Below are 24,110 nucleotides of genomic sequence, written 5' to 3' on the forward strand. Positions count from 1 at the left end.
CCCGGGACCGATTTACTTTTTCATTTTGATGTCCCCAGAGGCCAAAAACACCATTCGTTAAAATTTTTATATATCTATATATAGAGAGATATATATGTGTCCATCCGCACGATAACTTGAGTAATTTTTGTCCGATTTTGATAAAATTTGGTTTGAAGGTGTAAGGATAACCTTAAATGAGTTCGCGAACCAGCATGATCGGACTATGGGAACGGGGGATTATGGGGGGTTTTATGGGGTAAAAATAGGTTTTTCCCATTTTTGACCCTAAAAGCACAAAATTTCACAATTTATTTTTAAACCATTTTGTAGAGCTTAAAAAGACAAATAATTTAGTATATTGAAGCGTTATTATGTGCCTAATTGTTACGGAGAAAATTCAAAAAAATTGTAATTTTAAAATTCCCATGTTATTCTTATGGAGAATAAGTCAACTGTTGTAGTTTGCTTGTTTATGAACATATTTTGATCAAATTTGGAAAATACATTAATTTCTTACTAAACCACAGTACCTTTTAATATTTTACATTAAAAAAAACTTTTACCCTCCCTGTTGCAGCAAACCTAAGTACTCATTAAACTACTAATTCTGTTTAAATAGGGAATAAATGTGATATTTTTAAGGAGACATTTTAGTTTAAATCTAATCAGGCAGATGGAAATTCGCCAAGTCTGCAGGTTTGCTGCGGCGGGGGTATTTGTTAAACTTTGTACAACTAAATCTAGACTTCTACCGGACCGATTTTGTTACTTAATGGGTCGTTGGAAAGCCTAATTCGTGTAGATTTGCAAATAGTTATGAAAGTTTGATGTTATTAGATATTTGAGGTGAACAAATAATAATAAACAATAATACATTTAAAACTCCTTTTTTTCCAAGTTTATATTTTCAAGTTTATATTTGTAGCCAACTTTAGGCTGCCTTTATTGAGTATTTTCAAGAAATACATAATGGTAATTTGTAGCAAATTTTATTTCTCTTATAGAATATCACCTTCCACTTTGGTCGATTTCCTCACCATTTCAAAGTTATTTGCAAAAACGTTAAGCAACCTCCCTATTTATAGTGGCGAGAAAATACAGAATTAAAGATGTTGTTCTTAAACTTTGTACAATTTAATCTACAGTTCAACTGAACCGATTTTATTAGTTAATAGGTCAGTGGAAAGCCTAATTTGTGTAGATTTGCAAATAATTATGAAAAATTAATTTTTAAAAGTTTTACTAGGTGAAACCCGTCAAAGTCGACAGTTACTGTTGAGGTTGCAAGCAAGATCGTTTGACTATAAATCGATGATAAATAACTCATTTTTTTTAACAGTTTGTGTTGTTCGTGATTTATGTAGCTGTGTGCTTTAGGTACGTCCGATATTAATTATCAATAAATCAAATGGAAGCTGGTATTTTACTGAAGGTTCTTAGGTCAAAACAAATAGAATAACGCAATTAGGATTAAGTAAATATATCTAAAACTAAATTCCATATACAAGATATAATCAAATTTATATTTTCTGTTTGAGCAATACAGTATCTTGAACTTAACTGATTAAAACTACCAAAGCCTTTGAAGTATTTTAAGACCAAGACACATAAAATAACTTAAATAAAAATAGAGCTACGTATGATTGATTGCAGATAAGTACTAAAAAGATTGTAATTATTAAAATCCATGTTTTAGCCCCTGAGCTGTATAATAACTAAAATAGGCTTTACCTTCGTCACTGCAGCTCAAATTCTTGTGGTGTAACCACCTACTTTTTTCTACATTTCTTAAGATATCAACTCCGGACCACGTTAGATCATTGTAGAGTAGTAAGTACTTCATTTTGACTAGGTAAAAATTGTTGGCCGCCATCTTGGATCCATATTGGATACAAAGTTTTTTTTTCAAATGTAAAGGTAGGTTTGTGACCTATCGTTTCAAACTAGATTTTTACACTAAATACGATGCTGCAATCCGTTTTTTAAATTCTTGATCCATTGTTAAGTTATGAGCACTTTTTATAACTTTATTTTTAGCCTAAACATTGTGCATTTACAAACTAAGACCCTAATCGCAAAATAGTGCTAGATAAAGATAAGTATACACCACCAGTCATTGTCGACCTATTTCCACTTGGTTATGAGGGATGTATTTTTTTCGGCCGCCATCTTGGATCCGCCATTTTGAAATTAGATAAATTATTTTAAATATGAAGGTGGTGTTGTGACCCATCATTTTGAATTACTTTTTATGCTGAACTCAATGCCGCAATCAGTTTTTTATTATCAAGCTTTCTTGAATAACTATTACAATTATTTTACTTAAAAAATGTCAATATTTAAAAAACAAAATATGAAAATGGAAAATTGATTGCACCATTGAGTTCAGCATACCCAGTGTACCAAGTCAAAATGAAATAGGCTAGGTACTTACTATTCTACAATGATCTGACGTGGTCCGGAGTTGATTTCTTAAGAAATGTAGAAAAAAGTAGGGGGAAGGGAACTCATTTAAAACTCACCCTGTATTGTTATCTAATTGATTTTTCTTTGATTAAATGTTGTTGTTAACAATTTGCATTTGTGTTTAAAGTGTGTTCCTTATGTTAAGTGTGTGATTCTAATGTTATGTGCTTTATATACCATTAATATTAGTGAGTAAAGTGGTGTATGGATTTATTTGACTAGAACCGTTGTATTTAACCACAACGGGCACTGTTGCTAACACTATCATTTGATCATTTGATATTCCCAGAAAACTGACAAAGAAATTAAACGATTCAAAAATACCTAAATTACATGTTGTATTTTAAAATTAAATTATTTGTAAAACAGCGAAAAGTTAATTTGTCCATAATTTTTACTGTACAATAAACTGCTTTTGTAATTATGTTATTCTTTGAAATTCTTGAATTGATTGTACATTAATGGCTACTGTCAATACACCGTGTTTATTGTCTCATGGTTAATACATATTGTTGATTCTATAGTGTTATATGCTAGAACACTTTGGTTGTGCGCTATACAGTACCTGTTTTTACTAACGCGCAAGTGTTTGCAATTAACTTGCTTGACGTCAATATTGTTTAGGGCCCATGAACTAGGTTGGAAACTACGTAAAATCGGCCATGTACAGAATTACTTCAACATTCAAAAACACTACATCAAAGTGAATAAGTTTTTTGCGGATGAATTAATCACGAACAAAGAGCTAAAGCTACACTTTCTTACTTAAAAATTTGATGAAGATGTAGTTTTTTTTATAATTTGGTGTTTATGTTGGGAAACCCTCGACTGCGCCAGCACTATTGGTCGCGTATTTGTAATACTGTAGTACTGTAATTGTAATAGAGCTCGTGCCAGGCACAGGTCTTGTACGGGATGGCAGGACTATTCATTCGTATTTCTAGTGTATGTATATACAGGGTGTTTGTCGTGGCCTTGTGGATGCACACGTATTTTGTTGACTTGGTAATTGAAAAATGTAGCTTCATTTGTAAAGATTTATTTTACAATACATAATTGATTGATACAAACGTGTAATGCTGTTGATGATTTATTTAACACTAATTATTAATAGATATTTACTTATTGCCAACATAGAATATTGAATAATTATTGAACATGTGGTTGATATACTATAGTGTTCAAAAAAGGTGGGGACTATTTTACCTTGTGATTCCTTGGGTCAAAATAAAGAGTAAATCACGTATAACATTTTTTCCAAAATCGCTTTGTCAACCAGATATCCACCATTTTGTATTTTTACACAAACATTTATATCTTTCGACGTTTTCAACCGATCTTTATAAAACTGGGTATGTATATTAAGATAAAAGAGGCCCATGTTAGAAAAAAATCATCTTAACCCCATATTACAACTAAAAATCTTAATATTTCAGCTATTTATTATTCGATATTTTTGAACTTGGTATCGTTTGATAGGGAATTAAAAATTCTAAATAAAAGTGTTCTGAACGTTTGCTCATAAAATCAGCCGTTTTTGAGTAATTTAAGTAAACAAAATGTAAATGGCCGCCATTTTTTAAATTTAAAGTTGAATCAAGATGAATTGTTTCTATAATGGGTCTCTATACCCAGTTTTATAAAGATCAGTTGAAAAAGTCCAAAGATAAATATGTTTGTGTAAAAAATACAAAAGGTTGGATATATGGTTAACGAAGCGATTTTGGAAAAAATGTTATACGTGATTTTCTTTTTATTTTGACCCAAGGAATCACTAGGTTTACCTAGTGTCATGTCCCCACCTTTTTTGAACACTCTGTATATTGTAAACATTTTGAGAAATAAAATAGATATTGATAATATAATAATAATATGTATAATATATTAATATAATAGATTTTGCTTTGATTAATTTAGTCCAGGTAGGCGAGGGGGCTTCTTCTGGATACCCTAGTTTGGAATGCAAATAATACATAGCAAATTCAACAAGTCCTGCTCTTCACCGCAAAGAGTAAATTATAAAGTTTATCTTGTAAAGTAATGGTGTCCGGCCCACTATCCAAAACCTTTTAATGGTTTTCTTGAATTCGTAAGCGCATTTTTACTCAGTCCGATTTGAGGTGGAATTGTACGGAGGGGACAAAGTAAACTTAATAGGCTACCATCTTTGCTAAAAATTCACTATTTGCCAAATTTGAACCCTTATCACTGACCAATGTCCAAAAGTACAAACTGCAAAAAATATAGTCTTTCCCCAAGCTTTGGCCGTCATGAGGTTGGATGTCGTGAAACAGCGCACGATATAATTTGAAAAAAGTATCATTTGCACCACGTCTAAAGCCGCTAAACTGACAAGATACATTTTTGTTCGTTTGCGTATGAACGCCATAAGTTTTCGCAAACGCACTTGTCTACATGTTCCACATGTTCACGAGCTGCTCAGCGGATGACGCAAATAGTCTGACTCGTCGAATCATTACCTCATCGACCATACATTTATAGTCATTAATACATTGATAAATCGACAACGCTCAATTCTTACATGTATAAATTCGCGTACAATTCAGCCCAGTTCTACTGTTTAGCATGAAGATCTTCCATCATGTGCTCAGTATATTCGTGCTGGTAAGTTTGACCATCCGCATGCTTTGCCTTGCTAATATGCTTTGTACAATACAAATAATGCATCATGCCTTCTTCAGCAAGGTTAATTTCCATTCAACAAAAATTTTGATGTTCGAAAAAAAAATTTATTGACACCTTGTAAGTTGAAGTAAACGCTACAAAGCCATTTGCATAGTTTTGGGGCAAGACACAACCTTAAAACCCTGCTAATCTAGTAAACCAGGCTAAAAAATACGGATTTGGAATAAGCGGAGATCGGTTGAATACGTGGTTTAAAGTATTGCTTGCGCAGTAAATGGTGGATTTGCTTTCAGATACGGGCAATTTTTATATTGGTATCAAAAGTGTTCACATGTCGTAACTGTTTTGACACTAGCTCGTGTAGACTAATGTTTAAAAATCCCATACAACCCATTACATTACTTTACTGTCTAGTACCGGTGGACCGAGCTTTGCTCGATTAATTGGGTGTATTGATTAATTGGGTGTATTGATTAATTGGGTATAATCGTTAAAAACTGTATCGTCAACAAGCACATCTTATAATTTGCGAAAAAAATTGTATTACAAACCATAGACCACCATAGATCACTGAAATAAGAAACAACTGTGTAATGTTATACTCTGTTAAAGTATGCAACTTTAAACGAAAATAAGATACAAGCTTAAGTGTTTCTAAAGGTTCGCACATGCTTCTCTCTCATGGTAATCGAAAACCGTTGTTTGGCTGATCCGATAAAAGTATGATATAAACCAAATCATATTAGTTTTATATGTTTGTGACAACTATTTTTAGTTTTTGCGCTACTACTTCTAAAGAAATTGAGATTCTGTATCTTTTTCCTTTGGCTTTAGGATGCGGTAGTAGTGTTATGGTTATGCCAATTGAAACCCCCAGATATAAATTAATTTACTTGGAATATTGATATAATGATATGATCAAATCTATTTCTGCTCCTGTAACTTCCCCATAAGTCCTGTGCCAAGACTTTTAGTTACCAATTTTTTTTCAGCAACGTTCACAGTTCCCTGCGATAGGCCTACTGGTCCACCAATAAATTTGTTAGTTACAAAATTATCTATTCCTAAAATTACAACCACATTCCTTCCCTAGTTTTTAAATACATTTAGTTAGAACATCCATAACAATCAAATCTTTAGTGTAATCCATGCTCAATAAATATTTTTTGAGCATTTGTCCTCAATAAATGTCCACTGATGTTTTTCCCCCTGTACTGTCTTTTGTTATTTGCTAGTGCACTGTGGATAGCTTTTTATAAACACATGCTACAAGTGTTTTGTTTACTTAATCCTTGTTACTTAATTTATAGTAAGCTGGGCTAAGAGTGACATATAAAAGTCTGAAGATTTTGGGGAATACTAGTCCAATGTATTCAATCCAAATGTAGCTGTGGTTTATAATGAAGAAACAATAATAGAGTTCTTGGACTCTCTACTTTAACTAGACTTTTCTCTGGAAAAATTCAGAAATTAAGGCAACCATTGAAAAATCCCTGACTCAAAATAAAATCTGCTAGTTTTGGTTCTATCACTGGAACAAAAGCCTTACCTATCGTGTCTAAGTTGTTTGAGAAATTGTTCCTCAAAAGACTCCAAAGTTCTTTTTGAAGAAGACGACGTTTTTCCAGGACACAAATTCGGTTTTAGACGGAGACATGGCACCGTAGAACAAGTCCATAGGGTTGGTCATACAATTCTAAACTGTTTGGAAAACAAACCACTTTGTTCGTCTGCTTTCATTGATGTCAGTCACGCACACCTGCGACAGCACGGCTTACTATTCAAAATTAAGAAGTTACTACCCCATTCAGTTTCCTATTTTAAAATCATATCTTACAAACAGAACATTCCAAATTAAACATCAAAATTACTCAACTGACCTTTAGCCCATAGAATCAGGAATTCCCCAAGGAAGCGTACTTGGACCATACTTGTTCATCTATGCATATTCTCTATACTTCGGACATACCAGAGAGTGTAAACACTGTGGTTGCCACATTTGTGGATGATACGGCCATTTTATCTCCCCACGACGATCCGGCTCAAGCTACAGTAAATTTAGAGTTAAACTTGGATGACATTTCACATTGGTTTGAAAAATGTAGGTTCAAAATTAATGAAAATAAATCAGCACACATTACTTTTACCCTAAATCTGGCTACATGTACTCCAGTATCCATGAACAATATTCAACTCCCTCAACTAACAGAAGTAAAATACTTGGGCATGCACCTAGATGCAAGATTAATTGGGAGGCACATATACGGACTAAAAGACAACACCAAATTTAAAAACAATTAAACTTAATTGGCTTCTTGGATCCTAAATAAAAACTTAGCACTCAAAATAAATTATTACTGTACAAAACAGTTCTAAAACCAAATCGGACTCATGGGATTAAGCTTTGGAAATCAACAAGTACCTCAAACATTGAAATTATTCAACGTTACCAATCAAAACTATTACGTAAAATTGTCAACGGAGTCATGCCGTTGATCAAGTTGATTTTATTTTGACATCTAAAACAATATTTTTTCAGGTATTTCTAGTATGGGAGACAGTTGCGAAGGTAAGACAATGTTCTAATATTAAGTTTTGTCCAACTATTTCTGTGTATTAATTAATTGATTTGTAATCACTTATCAGTTGTATGGTAAATGTAAGCGTATGTTTTCAATCAAGAATTTCGTAAGTGATGGACCTATATCCATAGAATTTTATGGGATACAGTAGAATAAGACTAAGCTAGGCAGGTTTGCCTTATTGTACAACTATTTATCGTGATATTTCAGTTTATATTCAATCAATCTTTTTGAACTTGTCGTTTGACAGGAAATTTTAAATGATAAACATAAGTGCACTTGAAATTCTTTTATAATATCAGTAACTTTTAGTAGCCTAATTAAAACTTAAAAAATTTAATCGGCCGCATTTTAGAAATTTTGAATTGTATCAAGATTTTTCAACATGAAATGAAATGGAATTAGTGAAATGAATGATTTATTGTCGTGAAAAACTACAAAGTTTATTGAAGTCGTCAAAAGAAAAAAACAATCAAGATGGCTTTGGCTCTGGCATTAAAACTAAAATAACTAAAACTCTAAACCAAAGTACTCTTTATGTTTGTACCGGCAAGCCTGGGTTATACAATTTTTTATATATATTTTAGATCTGTACTTTGATATGTTGAAAATTACCAACATTTTCCACCTACTTACTCTTTTAAGATAGTAATGATCTTATCACGAATATGTTTTTTTTAGTTACAGACGGAAAACGTTATATTTCCAGTAGACTACAAGGTAAGTTATAACTACCCATTAGTTTGATAAACGAAGTTTAAAAAAAGTGTAATTACTTTCCAAAATTAATTTTAAAGAATAGCACTCTAAACTAAACCCACTTGATGGTCAAGGTTTTCTAAATAATTGTTCACCACACTATGACGTTTTTAGCTGTTTTACATAGCCTACGTTAATTGGTGGCTGAAAGCTACGTTTTGCTGGTCATGCCAGCTGTCATCGTCATTTGGGGACAGATCAGGTTTTTACATCCCTAGGGACGCAAAATCAGCTGCCCGCTTACTTTCATAAAACATAAATGCATATTAATTACACAATCAGTATTCATAGCATTGCAATAGAATTGTTTTATTGCAACCGCTGCCTAGCAACTATTTATTATTATTTTTGCTGATTCCTCAAATTATCTCTTAACATAACCTTAAAGATGTAGTTGTGTTGACTGTTTGTATATTACTTACTTACATATTAACTTACAAGTCTTTGTTTAAAATAATTTGTTTAACAGATGTTGTCAATAATAATTAAGCAATGATATTGAATTGTAAACAGTAATGGAATAAAGAGAAACAACTTGAATGTTAAAAAAATACTTTTTACTTTTTATAAAACTAAACATGGCGCAGTCGGTAAAGATTTGATTAAGAATAATATCAGAAGTATATACACGGAAATGGAATTTAACAAACCGGATATCCTAAGCCTTGAAGGCAACTTGGAGGAAAATTTTAGGACATTTAAAGAAGAAGTGGAGATATATTTTATAGCCACTGAAACCGAAAAGAAACCTAACTCTATACAAGCAGCAAGGCTTAAAAACCTACTAGGAAAAGAAGCATTGAAAATTTATAAAGATTTCAAACAAGATGAACCAGAAACAGTAAAAACGATATTAGAGACACTAGAGAAGTATTGCACGCCAAGAAGGAATGAAATCATGGATATTTATAAGTTTTTCAAAAGAAAGCAGCAACAAGATGAACCATTTAATAAATTCTATTCGGACCTAAAAAATTTGGTCAAACCATGTAAATTTGAAGAACAGGAGGAAAAACTGTTGAGAGCTCAGATAATACTGGGATTAAGTTCAAAAAATGTCCAAGAAAAACTTTTGAGAGAAGATTTAAAATTGGAAAAGGTAATAGAAACCTGCCGAACAATGGAGCTAACCGAACAAAATATGAATGAAATCAATGAGAAGAAAGAAGTACTTCAAATTACAAATATTCATGATGATAAGAAAGAAGTTCATCAAGTAACTAAAACCTTTGCTGGAACACGTAAGTTGGAGGAGAGGAATCCCACAGGTAAAAGATGTTTTAAATGTTATAGATGTAGTGGTAGTCATGGAAAACAACAATGTCCAGCTTGGGGTAAGATCTGCAGTAAATGCAAAAAGTCAAATCATTTTGCAAGTGTGTGTAGGACAAACTTAAATATTCTTTCTAATGAGAAATGTAACGAAGTAACTGATCAAAGTAGTAGTTCTTTTGTGCCTAATTGCCAAGGCTATGAGATTAACACAGTTTGTGTAGTTGATTCCATTGGTAATCAAGAAAAAGCTTGGTATAAAAGTGTTAAAGTTGAAGGGTTCAATGTAAGAATGAAACTTGATACTGGGTCTGAAGTAGACATTGTCCCATATTCCTTTGTAAAACTAAATAAACTACAAAATAGGATGAAAAAAAACCTAAGCAAACTAATTTCATTCGGGGGGTTTCAAATAAATCCAGTAGGATACATAGATGCACAGATAGAGACAGAAAATAAAATGGATGTTGTAAAGTTAGTTGTGGTCAGTGGAGAATGTACTCCAATCCTAGGGCTGAAATCTTGTCTAAGTTTAAATTTAATAAAGAAGGTAGATACTGTTGCTAATGGTTTATCAGTAATAGAAGATGAAGAAAAATTAAAAATTTATAAAGATTATAAAGATGTTTTTGATGGTGTGGGTTGTATCCCTGACATTTGTAAGATAAAATTAAAGGAAGATGCAGTACCACAAGTAAGTTCTGCTAGAAGAATACCATACAAAATTAAAGATAAATTTGAAAAGGCATTAAATTCGCTGGTTGACAATGAAATTATTAAGCGAGTTGAAGAGCCGGTTGAATGGGTCAATAATATTGTAGTACTAGAAAAGCCAAATGGATCTTTAAGAATATGTATTGATCCTACACAACTTAATAAATACGTCATAAGAGAGAGGTATGCAATTCCTTTGCTAGAGGACTTGGCTCCAAACTTAAGTAATAAGAAATACTTTACAATTTTAGATTTGAAAGACGGGTTTTATCATATAAAACTAGATGAAGAATCCAGTAAAATGTGTTCATTCAGTACAATCTTTGGAACTTACAGATTTTTGAGGGCACCTTTTGGCCTCTCTTGTGTACCTGAAATATTTCAAAGATTGGTACACAAATATTTCAAAGATATTAAAGGTCTTTCAATCTATTTCGATGATTTGTGCATTGCTACTGATACTAAAGAGGAAAATGATAAAATTATAAAGCAGGTAATGGAAAGAGCAAAACAGTATAATATTAGATTTAACTATAGTAAAATGCAATACTGTGTTAATAAGGTAAAGTATATTGGTGCTATATTCAGTGAACAAGGGATGCAACCGGATCCTTCAAAAATAGAAGCAATAAAGAATTTTAAAACTCCTACATCTAAGGTAGAATTACAAAGATTTTTAGGTATGGTAAATTACATCAGAAATTTCGTCCCTAATTTGGCTTCAATAGCATCACCTCTTAGAGATTTACTAAAAAAGAATGTTCCCTGGCAATGGTATGAACATCATTCTAATGCTCTTGAAAAAATCAAACAATCACTCTGTAGTAATCAGGTCTTAGGGAATTTTGATCCATCTCTTCCTATTGAAATACAATGTGATGCTTCACAGGATTCTGTAGGGTGTTGTTGCATGCAAAATGGCAGGCCTGTTAGTTACATTTCTAGAAGTCTGACCACAGCAGAAGTTAATAATTATGCTCAAATTGAAAAAGAATTATTAGCTATTTGTTTTTCGTGCAAGAAATACCACAACTATATATATGGAAATGAAAATGTAACAATTTTTACTGACCATTTACCTCTTTTGTCAATTTTTAATAAGCCATTGTTTAAAATTGTCAATAACAGAATAAGAAGACTTAGACTTAAATTAATGATATACAGTTTTAAACTAAAATATTTGCCAGGTAAAAACATGCATATTGCAGATTTTTTATCTCGGAATGGTATTAAAGATGAGGTTGAATGGCATGAACCCTTGGAAGGTATTGTGCATTGTATTGAATCTTCTGAAGTGAAGTTTAGTGATAAAAGACTCGAGCAATTTAAAGAGGAAACAAGAAATGATGATGTTTTAAACAAAGTTATACAATTTAGTAAAACCCAATGGCCAAAATCTGTTAATGATGGTGACCTAAAGACTTATTTCAATATGAGAAATGATGTAACTCATCAAGATGGATTACTCTATTTGAATGACAAACTTATAATACCAAGTAAACTCAGGAAATTTATGCTGTCACACCTGCATGAGACTCATCTGGGAACAACTAAAATATTGAAAACTGCCAATTCATTTTTTTACTGGCCAGGAATGTCATCAGACATAAGAAATACAGTATCTCAATGTTCTATATGTATGAAACACCAACGTTCAAAATTGAATGAACCTTTAAAAGCTCACAGTGTTCCTCAAATACCCTTCATCAAGATTGGAGCTGATATTGCTGAATATGCAGGTAAATACTATCTTGTAACTGTTGACTTTTATTCACGTTGGATTGATGTATTTAAGTTGAACAGTAAAAACAGTAATACAATAATTGGTAAATTCAAAGAGCTATTTAGTCGAAATGGGATCCCTATGTATTTGGTGGCTGATAATCAACCATTTAATAGCTATGAAATGAAACAGTTTTCTATAAATTGGAATTTTACAATAATCACATCAAGTCCTCACTATCCAAAAAGTAATGGACTAGCAGAAAAGGCTGTAGGAATTGTAAAGCAAATGTTAAGGAAGAGTGCTGAAAGTAAACAGGATTTTGAACTCTTCTTATTAAATTATAGAAACTCACCTGTTGCAAACCTGGACTATTCACCTTCTCAGCTTTTAAACAGCAGACACATAAGATCAAAACTACCTATACCAAACAGTTATTTACAGCCTAAAACAGTTTCTTTTGAGGTACATGAAAGCATAAATGAAAGCAAAAGGTATCAAGAACAAATGTATAACAGATCAGCCTTGAAGAAAGAAGATGAATTCCAAGTGGGAGAAGAGGTTTTAGTACAGGATATTAAAACCAAATTTTGGAATCATGGTGTGATTTTTAAAAAATTACCGGAACCTCGTTCTTATTTGGTAAAATTAGAAAGTAATATTGTTTTAAGAAGAAACACACACCATATAAGAAAAATTAAATCTATGTTAAAAAAGAAGGACAGTCAAGACGGCTAAAAAAGGGAGATGTTTGTATATTACTTACTTACATATTAACTTACAAGTCTTTGTTTAAAATAATTTGTTTAACAGATGTTGTCAATAATAATTAAGCAATGATATTGAATTGTAAACAGTAATGGAATAAAGAGAAACAACTTGAATGTTAAAAAAATACTTTTTACTTTTTATAAAACTAAACATTGACTATCAGTGTGCATTATTATTGTTATGAATAGTGGTAATAGGGAATAGTGTGGTGAAAAATAGCGTTCGTACCATGGGCCGAAATGGTTTTGCAGCTCTCGATCGTTTTAAGTTCTCGACTTCGTTTCGAACTTAAAAACTATCTCGAGCAGGCAAAACCTTATTTTCGGCCCTAGGTACAAAATATACTATTTCGTCATACTGCAGCAAAAACAATCGTTTTTAATGCATGCGTTGCGGGTCTAAAGTAGAATTTCTACTCTCAAGGGAGTAAAAATCAGCTGTTGTAAACAGTTGAAAATTTCGATTGTGACAATCGATTTGTAAGGTAAGGTTTTAGCCTATTGTTGTCGATTGCTCGACATATCAATGGTATAATAACACAATCGCAATATACGAAATAATTGAATCGCTTACTAAACAGCTGCTTATTTGCATTAGCAGAATTCAAAATAAGCTGGAAGTCGTTTTGAGAGGTTATCTTTACATAAATATTATTTCGTTTTCTAGCTTTGTTTTTGGTTAATTTTGGTATTGTCCCTTTCGATGTAGTGTAACTAAAACTTGTGTTATACCCATATAAAAAATCTAGTTTTAGTTGGAAGAACTCAAATGAATCCTAAGGTTTCGGGATAAATAATTTTATCCTTTTGGACCCCAATTTTCATTTAATTCTATATTAAATATCTCAAATTACAAATTTATAATTACATAAATAATTTCGTTGGATACTATACTTTTAATGGCGGTGTGAAATTATAGTTGTACCGTATACGAGTGAAAAATATCATGTTTAAGTAATTCAGAGGCAAATACTGCTGTACAAAGTTGTAATGCATATATTTGTAAGTTCAACGTTAAAGCTTCTTTATTGTAGAAGACATATAAATCTATTTTATTTTGAGTAGCTTTACCTTTGATACACGTAACATTGATACAAACAATAATTTACTACAAACATGTTTTAACCTCTTTTCCAGTCACCAATTTCGGTAGGTCTTTGGGAGGTGAGTAAAATCATGAATTCTTCAACACAACTCTTTATAGTTTATTCACTAGGCTTGCCTTAAATTCAGATTAATTCTGACATGCAATCTCAATACAGTAGTTATTTTGAACTTTAAAACTTGAGTTTGACGACTGTGAAATTAAGTGTTAACTGTTGCTGTAGATGTTCGCGGTCTAAATATTTTATCGAAAGTATTGTGAAGATAGTGTAGAAGCAACAGCCACGAAACGATGGACATTTGGGAAATTTTAAAAGTACGGTAACTTTTAAATACAAAAAAGTAAATTTTCAGTATAAACAAAACTCAAAAGTAGTAAAAGTAGTATTTTTTCTTGGTTCAAATTTTCAAAAATGTAATAGATATTTCATAGGCAATTGGTAATAAACTGTATTTGTTCATTTAAATCTTTGTTTTACTTTTTGTTAACTTATATATATAAAAAATAAAGCAGGTAAAATGCATAACATGGTCAAAATGGCCGGATGTGTTCTTTTACTTTATAACATACATGTGTTCTTGTAAGTGTTAATTCAATTAAACACACATTAAACAAAAAAGGTTTTCACCAGATTTAGAGGTAACAAGCTGCTATACCCGTGCTTTGCAACGGGAAGAAAATGTGACCTAGACTTCTATAAGTGTTTGCTGATGTGTGTTTAAAAATACAACAACTCTATGATTTAGTTTGAAAAGATGAGATAAGAATTGAAAAAGACTGATTTAAAAGTTTAAATTTTTATAAACCCTACTTTTGATGTCAGTAGATCCAAAAGAATATGACAACATACCTTAGTGTAGCAATAACATAAATTACTTGATTTTAATGCTTCTGTTTCATGAATGACATGTTTTAAGACAATCCTTCAATTTTAGTCATGCCTCTTTACATGTATTTTACCATATACATTACAAATGAAACTGTGAGCAATACTCTTAAAAAACTTGTACAACCTTTCATTGTCCGAACATAACCCTCTAAATAATGCACATATTTCGTAAGTAATAGAGATCGATGATTTCCTAGCACCACAAACATCTTTTTTCGAGTAAATAAAGAAACACCAATTAATTGCATTGCCCAGCTGTTTCATTAAATAAAGAAATAGTTATTTGTGCAACTAGAGGAATATTTTCTCGAGTGAGGCGATTGCACTTTGCACTCGAGTTGCACATTGTATTTTTCCTACAGTTACCACAAAACAAATAAATTGGTAAAGAAACGTGCCTTCACGTTGCAAATCTAGAGTGAGACAAAGTATTAGAGTGAGACAATGTTAACATTGTCTCACTGATGAGCGAATTGGCCACTTTCGTGCCTTCACGTTGAAAATCTGGAGTGAGACAAAGTAATTAGAGTGAGACAATGTAAACATTGTCTCACTGATGAGCGAATTGGCCACTACTTTGCTTTCTCAAATCAGTGAGAGAACATATACATCGTTAGGTAACTGTAGGAAAATAAAATTATTCAAACTTTGGAAGCATAACAAACGCAGCCCTTTGGAAATCGGCCTGTGGGGCAGAGCCCCTGACACATTTGTCCATACCAATAATTTTCGGCAAATCTACACACTCTAAGCTCAATTTTGATGTGCCATATGCCAATATTTTTATTTAGTAAATGGACTTAACCATTTACACGAAATTTGATTGTATCACTTTAATAGTACCTATAATAAATTATGATTGTGTTTGGTACATTTACTCCTTACCTTTCCTTATATGAAAATTGTGCTATATTCATGGAAACTTGACTGGTAAATAATAATAATAATAATAATAATTGTTTAGAAAATATATCAAGTGAAGAGACATAGCACAGCTTACAAATGCACGAATGAGCTTCCTCAAACACACAAATTTGTATAATAGCCTACGGATATTTACACAATAAAAATTATATACCTATTATATATATTAATATTATGAGTTTCTCTATTATGGATACACGCCCTTTAAAAAATAAACCGTCCATAATTGTTTCAGAAAGAAACCGGCAAAAAAACTTCTTGGACGGTGAGTTAAGTATTAATTTCTTTTCTTACACACCCCTTCTTGTTCATACTTTGTTTACTCAACATACTTTCTACAAATCTATATAAATAAAACAAAACTAATACACCTTTAAAACTAAAAAAACCTGTCATCAATAGTTGTATTTTATTGTTGCATGAGTGGCGGCTATTTGCATTTTCACAGACAACCTATTATTTTTGTCGAGCAACAGATTGTGTGCAAACGAAATATGACCAAGAGTGTACCGTACTTTAAGCTTATAATCTGACCAAGATGAAACAAAAACGTCGGCTTGTCACGGAAAGAGTCACTCGAGACCTAAGTGAAAAAATATATTATACCGAAACATGTCTTGGTTTTTAGGAGTTTTTTCAACTGATGGATTTTGGTTTAACTCATTCTTTGTTTTTATATTGTTTGGTAAATCCATTTATCGGTGATGAAAAAAAGTTTAAACAACATTGCATTTCTATTAGGTTTCAACATTTTCAAGTGTGCTTTGTTCTACACTTGTCAACAAAGTTGGAAAACAACAGTTATTTTTTACTATCTTCCTTTTGAGTAAAAAAAACATGGAGTTTTGATGTTGAAAAACCCCGAATTAATGCTATTTTGTCACCATTTCATCCTCACAGCCAATAAAGTCGCTATACTAACTAACAAAGATTTACTTTTCAAAGATTTAGACGAACCCGTGTGTCTGGCACACGTGTTCTAATGCATGAACTGTTAGCATTGTGTTATGCATGTGGCGACGGGCCTGATAAATAGACGTATTATTTCGTAATTTTACTTATTTTGTATTTTTTTTTTTTCAGATTGAAACAGATGTTTTGAATTCAATAGTGAGTATTAGTAAGCTCTTAGGTTACTAGAGTATAACTTAGGTTACTACAGTATAACTTAGGTTACTAGAGTATAACTTAGGTTACTACAGTATAACTTAGGTTACTACAGAATAACTTAGGTTACTAGAGTATAACTTAGGTTACTACAGTATAACTTAGGTTACTACAGAATAACTTAGGTTACTACAGAATAACTTAGGTTACTAGAGTATAACTTAGGTTACTAGAGTATAACTTAGGTTACTAGAGTATAACTTAGGTTACTACAGTATAACTTAGGTTACTACAGAATAACTTAGGTTACTACAGTATAACTTAGGTTACTAGAGTATAACTTAGGTTACTAGAGTATAACTTAGGTTACTAGAGTATAACTTAGGTTACTAGAGTATAACTTAGGTTACTAGAGTATAACTTAGGTTACTACAGTATAACTTAGGTCACTACAGAATAACTTAGGTTACTACAGAATAACTTAGGTTACTACAGTATAACTTAGGTTACTACAGAATAACTTAGGTTACTAGAGTATAACTTAGGTTACTAGAGTATAACTTAGGTTACTAGAGTATAACTTAGGTTAGTAGAGTATAACTTAGGTTACTACAGTATAACTTAGGTTACTACAGAATAACTTAGGTTACTACAGTATAACTTAGGTTACTACAGTATAACTTAGGTTACTACAGTATAACTTAGGTTACTACAGTATAACTTAGGTTACTACAGTATAACTTAGGTTACTACAGTATAACTTAGGTTACTACAGTATAACTTAGGTTACTACAGAATAACTTAGGTTACTAGAGTATAACTTAGGTTACTACAGTATAACTTAGGTTACTACAGTATAACTTAGGTTACTACAGTATAACTTAGGTTACTACAGTATAACTTAGGTTACTACAGAATAACTTAGGTTACTAGAGTATAACTTAGGTTACTACAGTATAACTTAGGTTACTACAGTATAACTTTTAAGATAGCTCCGTCACAACATTGTAAAAGTTTGTAAAAAAAACTTGTAACCAAACGAGTTTAGGCTAACATAATAATTCACTAGCAGAGTACCCATACGGTATGCTATAGTATAAAACATCATTCTACCATAGCCATAATAATGTTATACAATTGCACCTAAACAACAGAAAAAAGTTAATTACCAAATGTTCGCACAATATCACAAATTATTTATAAATCAAAAACATAAGCATAACTATAAACAATCATATTTGTCAGTTCCCATTGAGTATCACAGCTTTTTGTCGCTACTTGGTTCAAATTAGCTGTTTTCATAAATGAAAAAAGTAATAGTGCTGCACCCTATTGGTAAACCGGATAACTTTTTTATGCTATTTAATATCATAGAACCAACTTGTTTATTTGAAACAGCTGGCAAAATTCTTAATTTTAAATATGAAAACTGATAAGGAAAACATGGGAATCTCCAGAGCCACTGGGGTGGAGCCCGAAAGGATCTTTGAGATAAGAGTATTCCTTTTGATTAGACCTAACTCAACACAAGTTTCAAATCCAACTATCGGGATAAGTTTCAGATTGTTTACAATGATGAAGTCTTCCTTGGTTGTAATGTTTCTATACGTGAGTACACCACAAGTGAAGTTGAACTATTCTAATTGTTTTACTAGAAAGTCCAATAACAAATTTGTTCAACAACATGTTTAGGTAAAATGTTGATTTCAGCTCTGCTATTTAGCTTAAAATTAACTATGGTCTATTATGTTGAATAGATTCTGATAAATACGCTGGCAATACTATCTTGCAAAATGGTAAAACTGTGATTGTGACATTATAATTTGTGTTTTAGTCCGATTATGAAACAAGGTATAAAACGTACAAGGACAAAGTAATTGCGATTTCAATACGCAATGATGGAGATAAGGTGAGTTATCTGCTTGTAATTTGAACATAATAAAAGTATGCAACATTTGTAACTAATGTTGAATTTCAAATGCCCCTCATATATTACTTCAGTTCCTTGATATATTTAATTCGATCTTTTTTCATCCTACATTCATTGTATAAGACCTCCTAATAGAATTCACTATACCGTACTAGTGAATGGGCATTGCAAGATTTACCAAACGTCAAACTACGTCCCATCGATGATATACCATGTATGAACCATGTTGCTATCTTTCTGAGGCTCATTAGCCAGTCATTGTACATCGAGGCTGCTAAAGATTGTTACGGTGGCAAGTTTAGCGGTCTCAAAATAGCATTACAGTATCGAGTGTGCACTCCAAATTTTTGTGTAATTTGGAAAAAGTAATATACACTGCACTCCAAATAAATTTAACGTTTTTATGTTGACAACTAAAAGCCTAAATACAGTACTTATGTGACTAAAATATTTTATGATTTATTCAGATTACAGCTGCAAAGGCGTTCGCAAGAAACAATATTAGAAATGGTGTTTTCTTAACTGTCTCCGACAAAAATCTCAGACAAATGTTAGACAAAATACAATATTATTATAGAAGTGGTGTATTGATTGACTTGCAGGATAAGGTAAGCCTAGTTTCAGATCCTCGCTAAATAGTCTGCTGTTCATGCACGTCTAATATACTATAAGCGTTATTAAATACCGCTATAATATGGTTGAGATGCATATGGTACGTAGTAATTCAAAATCTAAGCAGATCAATCTGGCATATTTTTTCATAAGCTTGACTGAAAACGCAATTATTTGTTTAACAGCTGCTTAAAATAAATCTGGGCAATAAGGTTAATTTAAATCGAAGGAAAGTTTTAATAGCTTGCTTCAGGGTTTTTATCCTATACTCTTATACGAGCAATGTTTACTTGCATGTATGTTTGTATGCTTGCACAAAGATCTCAAAAACGGCATCGACAATTTCCTTCAAATGTTGTAAACAATTTTGTTTCACTACACTGATCAAATAATGAAAAACAAATAATTCTAATATTGAAACACACTCAGATATATATTATTTATGTGTCAGAATAGATATCCCTGTACACCATTTTGAGCAAAAAACCGATAAATGTCGCACTTCAAACATGGTTTCAAATATGTAATGACTGTATACATATGCTGTATACAACCTCAATATGTAGATCCTAAAATTAAATTTTATTAAATAATTTTAAATAACATTATAATACATTAAATACTTGAACCAATTGTAAGGGTGAAACATGAACTCCAATGATTTTGTTGTAGGCTACAGTTGAATTTGAATGTTTAATTTCCTTTCTCTTTTTTATACTTTAATGCCCTTTTTGGATGTTAATATCAGATTCCAACTACTGTAATATTTTCCTGGTCAAAACTACCATAATGCACTTCTGGAAGAGGTAAATTTGAATTATTATAATTTTAATCAATAAAACCAGCATTAGTAAATAAATCAATAAATCTATTGACTTTTTACATTTAGTTACTTATACAAATATCAAATCACGTTTGTTCCGCTCAACTGGCTTTCACCTCTCTGAAAGCAACCCTAGTTTAACTTTGCTCTCTCCCACCATAACGTAATCCCCGAAGTACTGAGGCAATTTATTGTCAGTAAAATTGGCTTAGCATTGAAAAAATATTTGAAAATATTATGTTTTTTGATCTAAATTAGAATTTAAAGCAACCATTTTCAATCAGCTGTTTTTAATTTACCAACTAACTGTCAAAACGACGTTTATCCAAAGATAGGCCATAAAAACGAATAATTTTTGCATTGACATTAACAAGTGTAAAACATCTGATTATTGTTATAAAACATAGAACAAGACGTTTGAGTGCACTGTTTCACTCTTATTTAAGGGGAAATTTTACAATTTTTATGCATTTTGTTTTATAGTTTACATAATATGGACAGCTGCATTCAGTTGAAGTAGTAATAACGTTAATTGTATTACATTAGTCTTTATAGTAAACAATGTATTTTTGGATCAGACTTATTTGTCTTCAGAAAATCCATCATGTGAGTGCATTTTAGAGAGTATGCTCATGCTGAAGATTTACTTGAAGTAAAAAAAAGATTAAGTTTTGTACCAAGAAATAAATTCAATTCCTTACGTACATAACTAATCCTATTTTCATGATTCTTTAAAGATAAATTGCATTGGAGTTTGATACAAAAGCGTTTAACTTATTTATGGTTTTGATTAAAAAACCTCTGGTTTAAGCAAGCACTACTTTTAGAGTACGTTAATGACCCCCCCCCCCCAGAGACCTTAATCTCATGCTTTTATGAGCAATATCTTATTGTTTGGGGCTATTTTAACTAAGTGTATTTAAAAACTAGGGGAAGTCCACTGGACGTATGGAGTTTTTTAGATCGGAAAATTACAGTAGCAGAAATAGATTTGATCATTCCTATATAAGATATTTCAAGTCAATTAATCCAAGCTGGGGGTTTTAATTGTCATAACTATTACCGTAGGCCTATGCTAAATCCAAATAAAAAACTTTAAACTTTGTATGGTTAAAATAAAAAAAAAACATTTTCGAGAGAAATGTTAATAATTAAAAAAGTTTGATTAAAACCGAAATGTAAAGCAATATTTATTCAATATTGTTTTTTCAAAACGAATTGATCCAACTCTTTATTAGAAAATGCATACGAGTTTTGGAAACATGGTAGTTTTTAAAGTTTAACATACCTCCGGTTTTGATTAGGCCTACCATTAGATAAAATTATCGAACATAATTTTTTTTTTACATGAAATACCAAAAACATTCAGTATAACATGCGGAATAAATCAAAGTAGGCCTCCCTTAAAAACCTACTTCAACAGAAACAAAATTGCAAATAACTTATGCTTTATTTCAGTTTTGTGTTAGACCATATGTTTTAACGTGCTCTAATAAGGATTGAAACTTTTTTACAGTTCACTGAAGTCATCGTAACTGATAAAGTAAGTATCGAACGATTTCCTCTACTAGTAAACTATGATAACTTAACGAGACCAAGTATTTTGTTGGCCAATCGTTTAGAGTCTTGGGCTGCAAGAGGGCAAGGTTAAAAATTATTTTATCAAATCTACTTCACAAAAAGTGATGAATGTCTATCAGTATAGAATCCATGTAGTCATAAGCAATAGTATAATCTTCAATCATATATTTGTAAAATATTCTTCACTATGTTTGATCCATCCAATGTATTTAAAACTATCAAATTAAATAACAATAACAGAAAAATGGTTTAAAGAAAATACTTAAATTAATGGGCAAAACGTATTTTTGCCTTATGCAAATGTAACGTTAGAGACATCAATGAACGAATGACTACAATATAATTAAATGCAGACCTAGAACACCTAATGCGTCTCGACCTAAGTTCGATTAACCTATTTTTTGGGGGGATTCTAGGTTCAATATGATGCAAGATTTAAAACATACAAAGGCAAAACTATTTTCACGTTCTTCCACAAGATTGACAATGATGAAGCTATGGCCATAACAATCAACCAGAAGAATAAACTGGAATATCTCAAATCAACAATAATGGTAAGCTAATTGTTTATAATTAGTTAACGCCTTAACAGGCTAATGTCCCAAAATGTGGGGCTCCTTTTTTGAGGCGAACAGTCTTGGTCCAGCTTAACACAATGACAACGAACTCAATGTAAAACGAAAACATTTGCCTATTGGGTCTAATTTTGATTTGGAATGTCCAATCGAAATCGATCAACACTTATAGTCCGTTCGTTTGGCTATAATACCATTGAATTTATAAGACTGGTATCATAGCCAAACGGACGGACTAAACGATCTGTTATACCCGTCTTTTGAATCAACAGTATAAGTGTAAATATTTTATTACAATTAACTAGCTATTGGCCCGTCCTACATACGGGAATAAAATAGTCGATTGTATCTTAATGTAATTCAGAACAGCTATTTTACACGTATAAAGAAAATTTGTGGCAGTTTTATTAGGGAAAATCATCTTGTAAACTAATACCACGTGGCCATATATTTCTTTCATCTGATTAGTCCTGGTGGCCCGTCCTACGTACGGGAATCGAGTTGTCAACTAAAACGGAATAATTCAGAACATATAGTTTACACGCATAGAAACAAATTCTGGCAGTTTTAATGGGGAAGATCACCTTATAAACAAATGTAACGTGACCACCTATTTATTCCATTCGAATATAGACCCAAAATATAGCGATATGCATTTTAAATCCGTTAATTTTACCATAAAACAGCATATTTGTGTCGATTTGAAAAAATCTTGATGTGAGATTGGCGACCGATTCACACTGGTTTTGAGTAGAGTAGCTACATGCCACCTCTAATTGCATACTGTACTACTTATGTACTTACCGTACCTTATCAAAAACTCCAAGTACTCCAGTGGTACTCCGTGACCACTGAAACTTTTATGAGGATTCTCTTCTATCACCTGCCTCTTCAAAATTTAGATCCGAGTCTGAGGATGCATTTCATAACTCGATATTTCCCGTCTATCGTGTGGTACTCCTTGGAATATACTTTTTAAAAGTTTATGTAGGGCCTGTCCATCCAAGCTTTACCTACTTCTAGAAAGCATCCCTATATTTGGGTGTTAACACATTTTTCTTAGCTCTCTGTTCTTTTTTATTTCGATCTCCAGGCCGTTATCTTGAACTGGTCTGTATATTTTCTCTGCACTTTATTATCTAATCCAGCATTAAGGTTTTTCGGTTCTTTGGTCAGTGCCCAAGTTTCTGAATCATCAGTACTACGGGGACGGTTGGTATGGTATGAATCAACTTTGGTTTCTGTTGCAGTTTATTTGACAGTTTTATAGAGACCTACTACACCGATTGACGCTTTCATTACTAACCAAAATTTTACTATGCCGACATACTCACATTCAAACATACAGAAAAAGAAGTATCAACACGTAAACCACTTGTATCTTAAACAATTAAGCGATAAACTGCTGAAAAAATATTTCCCAAATATGAGTTGAAATTTGCAATGCATAAACTAAATACTTACACAGATTGCATTTACGACAAAACTTGATTAAACGCAAGTGTTTGAGATGTTTAGTTCAAAATAACACATTTCCTGATAACGCAGATCCTTCACTGTAGGGAAAAACTACCTACATTTTAAAGTGAAATAGTGTTTAGGCAAACACCAACGAACAATATTTTTGTAAACAAACAACTCTTAACATAA

The 24,110-nt window shown here is 31.8% G+C and overlaps 1 protein-coding gene across 1 annotated transcript in view; it reads left to right on the forward strand.

Annotated features, from left to right (window-relative positions):
* The first annotated feature begins 4,976 nt into the window (after positions 1 to 4,976).
* The window catches only part of LOC128994985 (uncharacterized), a 34,558-nt gene continuing 15,424 nt past the window's right edge, over positions 4,977 to 24,110 (forward strand). Inside the window, exons 1-10 of the mRNA XM_054419847.1 lie at positions 4,977 to 5,073; positions 7,634 to 7,663; positions 8,358 to 8,396; positions 14,052 to 14,078; positions 16,068 to 16,097; positions 16,916 to 16,942; positions 18,774 to 18,848; positions 19,337 to 19,477; positions 21,821 to 21,847; positions 22,302 to 22,439. Coding sequence (XP_054275822.1) covers positions 5,035 to 5,073; positions 7,634 to 7,663; positions 8,358 to 8,396; positions 14,052 to 14,078; positions 16,068 to 16,097; positions 16,916 to 16,942; positions 18,774 to 18,848; positions 19,337 to 19,477; positions 21,821 to 21,847; positions 22,302 to 22,439 — 573 coding nt within the window. The 5' untranslated portion in view covers positions 4,977 to 5,034. The remainder of the gene's footprint in view (positions 5,074 to 7,633; positions 7,664 to 8,357; positions 8,397 to 14,051; positions 14,079 to 16,067; positions 16,098 to 16,915; positions 16,943 to 18,773; positions 18,849 to 19,336; positions 19,478 to 21,820; positions 21,848 to 22,301; positions 22,440 to 24,110) is intronic.

The sequence above is a fragment of the Macrosteles quadrilineatus genome, unplaced genomic scaffold, assembly GCF_028750875.1.
Source record: "Macrosteles quadrilineatus isolate MER2022 unplaced genomic scaffold, UCM_ALF_1.0 Scaffold_5__1_contigs__length_97177068, whole genome shotgun sequence".
NCBI classification, from domain to species: Eukaryota; Metazoa; Arthropoda; class Insecta; order Hemiptera; family Cicadellidae; genus Macrosteles; species Macrosteles quadrilineatus.